General features: G+C 38.1%; 1 protein-coding gene across 1 annotated transcript; it reads left to right on the top strand.

Moving 5' to 3' along the window:
* Nucleotides 1–1876: 1876 nt before the first annotated feature.
* LOC149389729 (uncharacterized) lies at nt 1877–3530 on the top strand. Its single transcript, XM_089622708.1, has 3 exons — nt 1877–2297; nt 2655–2871; nt 3497–3530. The coding sequence occupies exons 1-3, from the start codon at nt 1877–1879 to the stop codon at nt 3528–3530; spliced, it is 672 nt and encodes a 223-aa protein (XP_089478834.1).
* Nucleotides 3531–14711: the final 11181 nt, after the last annotated feature.

A 14711-nucleotide genomic window follows, 5' to 3' on the forward strand; every position in this document is an offset into this window, starting at 1 on the left:
TATCTTAGAGGAAATTTGTTTCCTCTTTTTCTTTTGGCAAGTATCTTCATACATTTATGCACAAAATATTCTCTCTTGTCTCTTGGGTATTTGGGCGCCTATAGTGATGCTAGAAAGGCCTTCTAGAAGCTTTTCCACTTGTTCATGACAACATGAAAAAGGCCCATTAAGAATTTTCAATAAAATTCTTATGAAATGAAATTAATTCACAAGGCCCAATAAACAAGTTATGGCCGAGTGACATTAAGTCATCAAATGAACTTGTCAAAAAAATTTATTGACATTCATTTCATCCTTTGTCTCAAAAGACAAAAATACCCTTTTAACTATTTTCGTTCTTGTTTTGACTTAGCTTCCAGTTTAACTATTCCTATCGATGTGATTCGTGACAGTGACCTCATGGACCCAAATGAACAAAGCTTGAGCTAAACACTTGGACTCAAAAGTTCACAAACTTTTTCCAAGTTTAGCTTAATGCCAACTGACTCCACTAAAGAGCTGACACTGAAAATCTCTCGGTTCAAATGAATTTATTTTCTACTCAAGAATTCGACTTAATTACGATGAGCGGATCCACTGAATATTATCTATGTTTACCCTTCATGAATGTCATCAGCTAGTCGGGATTTACTAAATTACCATTTTACCCTTCTAGCTGTTATTTCCTCAACTCCTTTGTCGCTTGTGAATAAGTTAGAAACAATGTATTGACGAGGAGCTAACAAGTCACATTGTTTCATCCAAAAGAGTCAGGACTCAATTTGGACACTGGCCAGTTCATTTATTCACACTCCAAGGAACAAAGCATGAGGTGACATACATTGCATTTCAGCAATCTTGTACATGAATTCCATATCTATGAGAACTTCACAAAGTTACTCATGACAGACTCACAACTTAGTACTTCACCAATAGGCCTTGTTCGGAATCACATAGTGAGTCCGAACTTTGACTTTCTCAAATGAGAATACTAAGGTGTGAAATGGCATGTCTCATTTCAGGATTAAGGTAAGCATGATGCAATTCATACATAGTGACTTCGAGACATAAGAGGTTAAATGGTTTGTTCTTATATTGTCTCTAGAAGTGCACTGGTCAATTCAGTATCTTCGGAAGATACCTAGAAGAACTATAGAGTCTCCAACTCTCAATGCCTCATAACCAGACATCATAGATTCTTCTAACAATCATACTGAGGTCAATAGTCCTTTGACCCTTAGATTGCGAATATAACGTTTTAAGCAAACTACGAAGAGTTTGTTCATGCAAATCTACATTTGTCTCTTCGTAAGTTGTTAAGTTTGTTTATGGACTAAAAGACTAAGGTTTTATCATAAAGCTTCAAACAAAGAAAGAATGAATGAACGTTTCAACTTTATTAATGTTAGATAGGCAATTACAAGCAAGAGTCTTCATGAGACTTTATTACATCAAATGTACAAAATAAAGACTACAACTCTTCTTGTGGGCACCATTGACAACATCCGGAAGGCTTATGAAATGTTCGATTGAGCTGACACAGTATGATATACGCTTCAGCCCCCGACCAGCAATCAAAGGGCAGGCAGTTGCTGACTTCATTGCAGAATTCACATACAGACCAGTTGAATTCCCAATTTGGGACATGTATGTAGACGGAGCAGTCAACGAAAAGGGGTCCGGGGTCGGAATTGCGCTATGCAGTCCAGAAGGAGACAAGGTAAAATTCGCTTTAAAATTCGATTTTAATGTTTCAAACAATGAAGCTGAGTACGAAGCCATGATACATGGGCTACAAATAGCTAAAGATTTAGAAATCAAAAAGCTCAAAGTATATTCGGATTTTCAGTTAATTGTTAATCAAATGAAATGTGAATTTCAGGCAAAAGGCGAAAAGATGTCGCTATATGCCGAGAAAGCTAGAAACCTAGCAAGCAAATTCGAACTTTGCGAAATCACCCAAGTCCCCAGAGCCATGAACGAAGAGGCCGATGCATTAGCGAAGCATGCTACTCAAGGATCCGGCTCGGAATCAATCCCAGTGATCAAAATTGGGCAACCTAGCATTGAGCAAGCTCCCCATGTGCTTCAGGTCGATCAACGAAAGTCATGGCAAACTCCGATCAGGGAATACTTGCAGCACGGAACTCTGCCCAAAGAGAAAAATGAGGCTAGAAGCTTGAAATTCAGAGCTGCTCGATATTTCCTCGAAGGTCAGAATCTCTACAAAAGAGAATTTTCTCAGGCTCTACTCAAATGTCTAGATGAAGACGAAGCCGAGTACACTCTCAAAGAGATCCATGAAAGGATATGCGGAAGTCACATCGGATGCGAAGCATTGGCACAAAAGATCATCCGGCAAGGACTCTACTGGCCAACATTAAAAGCCGATGCTCGGCGCATGACGCAAAAATGCGTCAAGTGTCAAAAGTTTTCAAATATCCCGAGGCTTCCACCTAATCCACTCATCTCCCTCTCATGCCCGATCCCATTCGCAGAATGGGGAATAGACCTAATCGGAGCTTTGCCAACAGGCCGAGGCGGATGCAGGTACGCGATTGTAGCCATCGACTACTTTTCAAAATGGGTTGAAGCCGAGCCCTTAAATAAAATAACAGCCCATGCAATTGAGAAATTTGTATGGAAGAATATTATTACTCGGTTTGGAATACCAGTCAAAATAGTATCCGACCACGGAACTCAGTTCGACTGCGATTCTTTCAAAAAATTTTGCGAAAAATATGGCATTAACAAGGTTTTTTCTACTCCAGTCAGACCACAGTCCAACGGCTTGGTGGAAGCAGTCAACAAGACAATAAAACACGGCTTAAAAACAAAGTTAGGCGAACAAAAGTCAGAGTGGGTGGATATGCTCCAAGAAGTTCTCTGGTCGTACAGAACCACCGAGCACTCCTCAACTGGCGAAACGCCTTTCTCCCTCGCATACGGTTCCGACGCTGCCATACCGACCGACGTCTTGATACCAACAGTAAGGAGAGAAAACTACTCAACAGAGGTAAACAACGACATTCTAAAAATTAACCTAGACCTGTTAGAAGAAAAAAGAGAAAAAGCCAGATTAAGAAATCTAGCTAACCAGCAAAAGGTTACTCGGTATTTCAACAGGAAAGTCCGACCAAGATCATTCAAAGTCAGCGACAAAGTCCTCAGAAGAGTTTTTCTCCACACCAAAATCCACCAGGAAGGAGCCTTCAACGCAAACTGGGAAGGACCCTACTTCATCCGAGAAGACTTCGGAAACGGGGCCTACCGACTACAACAGTTGAGTGGCGATATGGAGAAAAACCCCTGGAATGCTGAGCACCTTCGCCGATTTTACGTTTAAATTTTTTATCTTTTAAACATTCAAAAAGCGGCTTGGTCGCAAGTGTTGTTTTTACATTTCAAAAAGCGGCTTGGTCGCACGTACTCTCAAATTTCATAAGTTAATTATCTTTTGCTCCAATACTCGGTGTTTAATCGCATAATTTTTATTATTCTTGGCAAAATAAACTAGGCGGCAGGATAATCACTTGTTTCAGTTGCTTTAAAAACTTAGAGAAAATCTACTTAGTTATACTTTATTTTGCCAAAATTCAGAAATACTTTTTACTCTTTTTCGCCAAAGTCAGAAACTTAGATAAATCAACACACGGATTATAAATCCGACCACGGATCAATTGTTCAAAACCCGAGCGGGTTAACAAAAATTAAAAAGCAAAAAAAATAAAATATAAGTTCTACTCCCGGTCGCCTCCTCCACCCAAATCATCGCTAGCTCTTGACTCCGAATCGAGAACGAGGTCCGTCGCATCCAGAGTAGGATTCTTCGGACCAAGGAGCCGAACGGCCTCGGTCATTCCAGCGGTATAGAGATCATCGTGCATGTCGCGATAGTCCTCGGAAGCTTTGTACTCTTCCACCGCCGCTAAGCGAGCAGCCTCAAGATCTGCTCGGAACTTCCGAGCAAGCTCTGACCGAACCTTTGCTGTCTCGTCCCTGGCCGCATCTCTTTCCTTGAGAAATCGATCATTCCGTTGTCTCAAAGAGGTGAGCTCGGAGCCTAGCAGCCCGACAAGACCGGTCATGCTGACGAAGCTCTGTGATGATCAAAAGGTCAGCCACAACAAGTTGTCAAGAAAGGGAAAAGATGCCGACTAGATGAGTAAAAACGTACCGAAACCACCGAGTCGGTAGCCTGGTTAAGCCTCTCTAAAGGCTCAGACCCGAGAACCTCCTGGACCTTCTCGGCAGGAAAACGCTCATGAAGGAAGGTAACAACCGGAGCCAGAGGGTCGGAGGCAGAAGAAGGTTCGGCCAGGCTTTTCACCGGAGAAGAGCTCGGAGGCTCCGAAACCTTCGAAGCAGACAAGGCCGCCCGCTTGCTGGCAGCCGAGGCCTTGGAAGCCTTAACACGTTTCGGATTGGGAGGGATCAGCTCGGGAGCGGTTTTCTTTTTCGCCATCTGGGCAATCTCTGTTAAGAAACAAAAAAAATGAAAACGAGAAAAGACTGGAACATATGCAAGTTGATAAGGGACAAATAGAATACTCACTCGAATAGGGGTAATAATAATATTGGTCGAGCAGATATGGGTCCGACAACACAAATGTCGACCGATCAGCCTCTGAAATATCAAAGATCTCTGAGTGGAGTGGTCGCTCGTCCTCGGGATATTGTGGAAGGGAACCTGGAACCAAACATAAAACATATGAGGAAACCAGAACAAACACCTGGCCCAGTTTATCAAATAAGAATTCTGAACCAGAGTCACACCCAGTTCCGAGAACGAAGCCCTTATGGGGCACCTTTCATAAGAAGCGTTCCCTTCAACCCAAAAGAAATAGTCTTTCCAATTTTTCTGGCTGGTCGGAAGGCGAGTAACCACCTTAGACTGATCATCATTGGCCCGAGCATAATAGTAACCATGTTGCCCTGGAGCCGACTTAAACGAGTAATACTGCGAAAAGTCTTGCAAAGTAACAGGGCGATCATAGACTTTCACCCATAGCACGGCCATCCCAACAAAAATCTTATACACGTTGGGGACGAGCTGGGTAGGGGAACAACCCAGGTCAGAAACGAACTGGGAAATGAGAGGATGCATTGGCAACCTTCCGATCACGTTCAAAATAGCCTTATTAAACGCTATCTTCCCGGCAGGAGGCTGATCGGCCCTCTCATGTTCCAAAGGTGCCGAGATAATAATTCCTTCAGCTATCTCAAATTCCTCCCTCAGCTCTTGTATATATTTCTCGGTAACCCGAGAAGTCCAAACTTTGGCCGAAAACTGGCCCTATTTCCGTTCAAAAACCAAGGCCTCGTCCTCTTCCTCTGGGAGATCGACCCCAAATGTCCTCCCACTCGGACCCGGAATGCCTTGAGAAGAGCCATCTCCTCGATCTCGCGAAAGAGAAAGGCTCGTCGAATCACGAGATTCCGACCCGCTCTCCCTCGAAGAAGCGGACGAAGACGATATCTCCAAAACCATAGTATCCCTACACGACAGGGAAGACGAGTCAAAAACCTTTTTCTCGTTATCAACCCCCTCGGACTCAGGACTGGGATACACGCATGATTCATCAAAAGCCATTACAGGGCGGTCCCATCCTATCTCTGGAACATGGTACCAAACGCGACTCCTGAGGAAAGGAAACGTGGACCCATCCGACAAGATAACACTATCGGGATCAGGCTCCGACCGTCGAAAAACGCGGGAGTCAAAACTCAGATCAGGACGCACAAGTCCTCCCATAGCCCTAAGGAAGGTGAGAAACTAAGATCCCTAAAGTCCGAAGGGTCCGAATACGAGAAATAAAGGAAAATACAGATCACCGAATAACGATCTCAAAAAAAAATGTATCAGATCAATGATAAAAAAGACTTACCCGCGAAATTGAAGATCGGAAGATCCGAGCAAAAAGCGAGAGAGCTAAGAGCACAGTCTGAATAAGCAGATCAAGCCGAGAACGCTCCGAGACTAAAATTTAGAAGAAAAAGCAAAATGAAGCCAAAAGTTGAGAAAAGGCCTTATATAAAGACCACACGAACGGCGAGGATTAAGCTTGTCCAAGAAGCCAAACACATCTGACCGTCGAAGCAAAGAACACCACGGTTCAGCAATGCCAAAAGACAAACGACGTCGTACGATGTCCTGCAAAAAAGAGAAGAATGTAGAATTCTACTCGGATCGTCCCGAGACAAATAAGCAAAGATGAACACGGTCATGAGTAAAACCGAAATAGTTCCTTACCATTTTTGCTAATAATACTAAGAAACTGGAGGGCAGCTGTTACGGGATAAATTAGTCGGACACCGAGTAGAATAGTCGGACTCTCGAGCAGCAAGAGGAATCCAGCACCGAGCTCAGGTTAAGTAAACCCAATGGCCATCCATTGAAAAGGAACGAACCGTTCATAAGTTAAGAACGAAACCCACCGATCAGAACTTCGGAGAGAAGAGAAGAACGTGGGTCAAAGACTAGTCAAAACCAAAAGAAAACATGTTTCAAACTCTAAAACGCACACCCTGACAGTTCAGGAACCATACGAAGAGTATTAACCGTCCACCTCAGCGAGAGATAAGAGGCAGTTACCCAAAACCGTCCAGAACGTGGGATTGATCACCCCACGTTCCCCAGAATAACCGCCAGAGACACGACCACGAGGCCACACCAGACGAGTATAAATAGAGGCTGCGGCACAGAACTAAGGAGGAACTTTTTCACGCACTTTCTTTCACTTAAAACCTCTAGAAAACACTGCTCTCTTGTATTAGATTCGTCTGTATAAAGAGAAAGTCTTGCCTAAATCATCTCTGTACTCGGAGCCCTTGTACTCGGAGTCTGTGTATTTTCGTGAGATATTGTTGTACTAATTTTACAGGTCAACACTATGAAAGTTGTTTTATTTTTTTTATTTTTGCTAGAAATTTTAATTATTTATCTTTTCCCAAAAGGTTGTATGAATGTTCTGGTTTTATTTTATTTTTAGTACTTTTTATGCTGACACAACTATATAGGACACAATTAATTAAATTGAACGTTCTAAACATAAATCACATGTATTTTTGTTAAAACCAAAACGGCCCCGGGCCAAGCAACTGTATAATCGATATCCGCCTATATCAAATTCCGGACCAACTCGAGTTCATCTCTATGCAGCTTCTCCGTCCCTTTAAAACACAAATCACCGAAGTTGCGTTTGGATAAAGTTGGTCATGTGGAATCCGAGAAATGAGATCCTCTGATCCCGTATCATATTTTACAGAAATTGGAACTCCCCAAACCATAAAAATGGTACCGAGAAATCCCGGAACCATTTTTCACGGTATCGAAAATTCCTGGTACAATATTTCGCAGTTCCGAAATTCTCATATTTCACATATTTTTTTTCCTTTTACTTCAAACATGAATGCAATAAAAAAAAAAGTCTCATATTTTCAATTAAAAAAATACAAACTTAAAAAAATGGTACTAAATGGTGTTAAATGGGGATTTCAATTCCGTCTCATTTCTCGGATGGTTTCGGGATAAACGTCTTCGAAGTGAATTTCTAGAGTTGGAAAGCCTATACATGTATATTCGTTGCATGTTATAAATAAAAAAATTGTATGAGATAGTTCAATGACTATCTTCGATTAAAATTATAATTACTCATATCTTGCTCTCTCATAGTATTTCGCATGAGTATTATAGTGGTTGTACTATTTTCTTAATTATTAAAAAATTATGCTAAATTTTACATAAATTATCCAAACAAGCCATATATCTAACTCTTTTTTCTATAAGACCATCTCCAACCCAAAAATCAAATTTGGTATAATTTCATACCAAATTTGGTACAGCTACAGTGTTTACACTCCAACCCACAACACCAAATCATACCCCAAAAAGAATATTCTCTTTTTATACTTTTCAATATTACTTTATATTAATTCATATTAACTCCTCTATTAATATTTTATGCCAATATTAATCTTATCAAACATTAATTTATTTTTCTATGTCAACAATATTAAATTAATTTATAATTATATTAAATATTATGTTAATATTATAATATTAAAATATAAAAATTAACTAATAAAAACAAATATTATTCTGGATAACATTAATAGAACAAAGATATTACATAAACATTGCATTTCATAGGTAAAATTAAATATTTATAATAAAATAAAAAAACACACATGAAAAAATAAAGCACATAGTAAAAACATTGATACTCGTTACGCGTTTCCATTAGTATATTCATTCCATAAATGATCAATTAACGCATTACGAACGGCTATGTGAGCATCTTTATCTTTGATTTTTCTATGTCGATCAAGAAATTGTTGAAATCTTACACCCTCATTTGACTCCATTTCAATATCTGGTTCTTCTGTGTTTAATTAATGTTATGTATTATTATCAATGTCATATTATTTGCTCTCTTTTTTAATTGATAATATCTATTTTTGTATAAATTATTTAAATTAGGGTCTAAATTACAAATTAATTTTTTTTTGTGGGTGGATTTGTAATTACAAATAGTTTCACCCCAAATTTGGGGTGGATGAATAGTTTCACCCCAAATTTTGTGATATACTATTTATCAACCCCAAATTTGGGGTAAAATTTGAGGTGGGTTGGAGCAATCCCACAACAAATTAAGGGTGGGTAGGAGATGGTATAAAGTCATCTATAAAAAGACAAATCCTTGGTTACCATTCATAAGCCGATTATTCACAAACCATTTGGAAAGCCAGGCCAATTTATATTATATATTTGTTAATTTTTATTTTATAATAAATTATTATTCACTGACTCAGTATAATTATTGCATTTACTCTTCATTATACGCTTTCTCAAAGCCCCAAAACAAAAAGAAAACTTGCGTCTCTTACACTTTGTTTGGTAAGAGTGGTTTAGGAAGGATGAAATAATATAAGAGGATTTGAGTGGATAGATTATTTTTTTAAGGCAGCTTTGCTGCAGTGGGGACTGAACCCACGACCTCCACACAGGAGGTGGTATGGAATTACCACTGGGCTATCCTAGGTACCACGAGTGGATAGATTTATAATTTTTGGTGTTTGGTACACAAGAGAGAAGGGATGAGAAGGATCCTATGAAAGATATGAATCAATGGGACCCACCAAAAAAGTTCTCACTACAAGAAAAATGACTTTTACCTACACATATTTAATGACATTTATTAGGTAATGTCGGTGTATCATGTTTTCAATGACATGTAATCGAAAAATGTCATAAATTTGTGTAACTAAAGAATATTTGGTATATTTAGTGACATTTACAAGTTAAATGTTGTGAATTATGTATTTAATGACAATCCATAAATGTCGTAAAATCAAGAATACCACGACTTTTTAAATAATGTCAGAATATATTTTTGTCGACATTTTTTTTTATATTTAGAAGTTATGTATGTAATTTGTATATATTTATAACATATTAGAAGAAAAACTCACATTCCTTAAAGATAATCAATATACTGTTTTTATTTCATAAAACGATATTTGATTTTCATTTATTATTTTAAGTATATTTCAAGTCTCTTCAAATTTGCATTATTATTATTTTTATTCTAATTGGCCTATCATTTGTTTTTTTTTAGAACCCGCCTATTATTTGTTGCATTCATCAAGTTCGTTGGCATATATTTCCCTCTTAATATTTTCACGTATTATCAACTAAAAAATAAAATATTTCCATCTAGTTTTAAAATCATAACCACTCTCCCTTTTTTAATATTCAGTAACCACTTTCCCTTTTTTAATTTCACTTTCCCTCGTAAAGTTTTTGTTTCCCACGATTTTTTACAAGGCAGTTTATTTATAAGCCTTTATTGTATTAATAGTTTCACACTGATATAAATATATGCAAAAATAAACCGTAGAATTGTAATTGGTTGGGTCTTGGGTGAAGTTGTGTGATGTATCTAATTTCATTCTCTCCAGAGAAGACCAAAATTGCGGTTTTTTTGTCTTCCTCCACAATTATACCTTCTCTTGTCTCTAACTTCCTTGCTTGATCAAGACTTTCTTCTTCTATGCAATTTCTCACTTTACGCATTACTATCTCGACCTCGTTTTCTTCTGTAAGGTAATCTTACGTTCTACTAGTTGTAAAAAAAATCAATTCTTATCTACGTTAGTTGAATGTTTTTTGTGTGGTTCTTTACCAGAATGCAAAAGTGAAGATAGTGGGACAAACAAGCAAACGGATTCATCTCTTTATGATCAATTATCATATTTCTATAAGCTGATGTTAGTTGGTTCCTAGGCAACTTGGTGAGAGCTTCAATCTCTGTTCGTTCAAAGTCTGCACGCGACTTATTCGACGAAGTGCCTTACTGGCTATTACAGTGACGCAATGGGATTCAAAAGCTAAATTGTAATTTTTTTTTTTTTTTACAAATGTAAAGATTAATTTGTTATTTATAGAAATACGATGTACCATTCTTCAATTCAATTTCCTATTTTTTATTGTAATTTCGTTGACTAATATATTTTAAAACAAAATAATGATATTTGATTTACAAAATTATCGATTCATAATCCACTTGAAGGTTCATATCAAGAATGTCATGAAAAGGTAAAAAAGACATGAATAATTCTATAAAGAGGAAGAAAAAAAAAGGCTGACATTTTAAAGATGTCATGAATTATTTTGATGCAAGTAAATAAACCAATAACATGACATTTAAAAAATGTCATTGAAAATATATTTAAAACTCTAGTAACGACATTTTTTAAATGTCATTAAAAGCTAAAAACTTTTCCCAGCACCCCCATTCAACGACATGTTAAAAAATGTCATGAAATCTCATCCATGACATTATTTACATGTCGTTGAAAGCTTTTTTTCTTGTAGTGTCTGTGTTTAATTAATGTTATGTATTATTATCAATGTCATATTATTTACTCTCTTTTTTAATTGATAATATCTATTTTTTGTATAAATTATTTAAATTAGGGTCTAAATTACAAATTAATTTTTTTTGTGGGTGGATTTGTAATTACAAATAGTTTCACCCCAAATTTGGGGTGGATGAATAGTTTCACCCCAAATTTTGTGATATACTATTTATCAACCCCAAATTTGGGGTAAAATTTGAGGTGGGTTGGAGCAATCCCACCCCAAATTAAGGGTGGGTAGGAGATGGTATAAAGTCATCTATAAAAAGACAAATCCTTGGTTACCATTCATAAGCCGATTATTCACAAACCATTTGGAAAGTCAGGCCAATTTATATTATATATTTGTTAATTTTTATTTTATAATAAATTATTATTCACTGACTCAGTATAATTATTGCATTTACTCTTCATTATACGCTTTCTCAAAGCCCCAAAACAAAAAGAAAACTTGCGTCTCTTACACTTTGTTTGGTAAGAGTGGTTTAGGAAGGATGAAATAATATAAGAGGATTTGAGTGGATAGATTTTTTTTTTTAAAGGCAGCTTTGCTGCAGTGGGGACTGAACCCACGACCTCCACACAGGAGGTGGTATGGAATTACCACTGGGCTATCCTAGGTACCACGAGTGGATAGATTTATAATTTGGGAAATGGCCACAACTAGTAGTGATTTGGAAAGTTTGGACCAAAATGTTGTGGTACATGTTTTTGGACAATTATACTACCAATCTGAGGAGAGATAAATCTTTGTTACCCTTTTTGCCCTTTAATTTTTAATTTTGTTCATTTTAATCCAAAACTTGCTCATAAAGCCAAAAAAGCTCTCACCTCTCACAGCTCTCTCTCTCTCTCTCTCTCTCTCTCTCTCTCTCTCTCTCTCTCTCTCTCTCTCTCTCTCTCCTCTGTTTTTCTCTCTCGTTCATTTTGACATACAAAAAAAGCTTACCTTTTTATGTTGGTCGTCCTCGCTCACCACCGACGAGCTCGAGCGCGTGAGCACATGAGGATGAACCTTGTTGAGATTCAGCACATGGCTTTGTTTCTAAATCACGACGTTGTTCATGGCGGCGATCCGGCGGTGATCCGGCGATCCGGCGGTGATCCGGCGACCGATCTCGAACCAAGAGCTTCAGCGATTTCAACCAATCGGAGAATCCTTCTCGAGTCTGTGTCGTTCTGGGTTTGTTGGTGCCATTACCCGCCATCTCTGTGTTGTTTGTTGCTGGGTTTGTTTGTGTGTTGTTCTTCATGTTTTTGGACATTTGAGTTTTTTTTCGCGTTCTTGAATTGTAGATATACATGTCTACAATCTCTGAAATTGTAGACTGTCCCCGTCATACGTCGTTATTGTAATTGTAGATATACATGTCTACAATTCTTGTAATTGTAGACATATAGGTCTACACCTTCAGCTGTTGTAGACTTATTAGTCTACAACTGTTGAAAGTGTAGACCTATATGTCTACAATTACAAGAATTGTAGACATGTATATCTACAATTGGTGTAATTGTAGATATACATATATACAAATAGTCTCATTGTAGATATTATAAGTCTACAGTTACTACAACTCTAGACGTCGATATCTACAATTGTTGTTAACTGTAGACATATAAGTCTACAATTTATGACAGTTTTTATTACAATTATACATATCAATCTAAAGTTATTCTGATTTTTGAATTTTCTTATTCATGTATGAGAATGAACATATTTTTTGTATAAATGAGAGACCAGCCTCCGACATACAGATCACGTGTCGTCGGTAGACCGAAGAGGAGACGGATACATTCTCAAGGGGAAGAGCCTATTCTTAGGAAGTGTTCGCGATGTGGAGAAGTTGGTCACAATCGGACTACATGCAACAGTCCAGTTCCTTTGTCCGAGAGGAATGGATGAATTATTATAGTTGTATGTGTTTTTGGAACTAATTTCAGTTATTATAGTTTAATGACTAATTATATGTTACAATTTCAGTAATTTATGTCTTTTTTACGTCTTTAATTCCTAAACATAAATGACAATAGTTGAAATCTCATACGTCCCATACAAAAATATAACTCCCAAATCCATTTTCCAAATCAATCATCAAACCAAACTGAGCGATTCATCAACTAAAACACAAAGAACTCCCGAGGCTCAGATTTTCTATCACAAGACACTAAACAACAACAACACATTTCAGAATTCCCAGCCAAAAGAACCACACGGCCAAAACGTAAAACACGGCCAAAAACAAGCAAACCAAGCTCACGGCCAACCTTAGCTCATGGCCAAAAACACACAAGCAAACCAAGCTCACGGCCAAGACCCAATCCAAAACAACACTCGCCCAAAACCAAGAACAAACCCATAACCGTCAAAAAGAATCATCACCTAAAGCAATTCAAATCTTCAACTAAAATCATCAAAACACATTTACAACCAAAACCCCCAAATCAAAACCTAACCCTAATCAACATGGATTCCAATCTGAAGAAATCTCATCACCTCTCTATGTTCCTAAAATCCGGCCTCCTCCACAAGCTATCTCTCCCTCCCGGCGTTTCTCCTAGCTCGCGGCGGCGCACACTTCATGGCGGTCGAGCGCTCGAGGAGACTCGGTGGTCGCGCGCCTGGGCTCGTTCCTTGGCAGCGATCCACGCGAGAGAGCTAAGCAAGGAGAAAATGATCGGAGTGGTCGAGGTGCGCGTCCAAGCTGGGCCTAAGCGGCAGCGGCGTTCTCCCTTCTCTCGGCCGGCACGCGCGCGGTGGAGGATCGGTGGCTGTGAGTCGCGCGATGGAGGAGACTCGGTGGTGGCGCGCGGGAATAGGAAAGGAAGAAGGAAGGCGAGGAAAGGTGGTGGTGATGATTTTGGGTGGCCGGCTTGGAAGAGAGCTTGGATGATGTGGTCTGAAATTTTTTTTTCCTTGCTCTGTTTGCTCTCCAATGTCGCGCGGGTGAGGAGAGAAGAAGAAGAAGATAACGTGAAGAATGAAGAAGAAGGGCAAATATGTATTTGCTCACTTAAGCAACTACTAAAAGTGTCCAAAACAATAAACTCAATATTTTGGTCCAAATCATTGAATTTAGTAGTAGATCCGGCCATTTCCCTTTATAATTTTTGGTGTTTGGTACACAAGAGAGGAGGGATGAGAAGGATCCTATGAAAGATATGAATCAATGGGACCCACCAAAAAAGTTATCCTTCCAAACTTGGACGGATTGAAGAAGGAGATAACAAGTTTTTTTTTGAAGATTTACAATAATAACCATATTATTGATGGTAAAATCGTACTCTTTACCCTCTCTCTCTCTCTCTCTCTCTCTCTCTCTCTCTCTCTCTCTCTCTCTCTCTCTCTCTCTCTCTCAACACACCACATCTGCTAAAAAAATCTCACAGGTATCTAATTTTTTTTTAAACCTCAAATGTATGTGCAATATTATAGTCTCTGTAATATATATATGTGTGTGTGTGTGTGTGTGTGTGTTTGTATTATTTATATATATGTTTTGGTCTAGATAAGTTCATATAAATTAAGCTTTAATCATATAAGGGTATAAAAGTAATTTTAATATATAAATTTAATGATTCTCTTCCTTTTATATTTATACTAAACAAACAAATGGATGGATAATAATCTTTCCTCTTATTATACCAATCAACATTTGAGAAAATTATAAGCCACCAATTTCCTTTCCTTTCTTTTCCATCTTATTTAATCCATCCACCCATATTTCCTTCTTTCCTATTAAACAAAGTCTTACGTCTCAACACTAATTACTTCCCTTGTGTTGATCAGTCTTCTAAACCACTTTTTCATT

Source organism: Urtica dioica, chromosome 8, assembly GCF_054948205.1.
Source record: "Urtica dioica subsp. dioica isolate 48M chromosome 8, U.dioica_male_clone48M_v1_H2, whole genome shotgun sequence".
Lineage (NCBI taxonomy): Eukaryota > Viridiplantae > Streptophyta > Magnoliopsida > Rosales > Urticaceae > Urtica > Urtica dioica.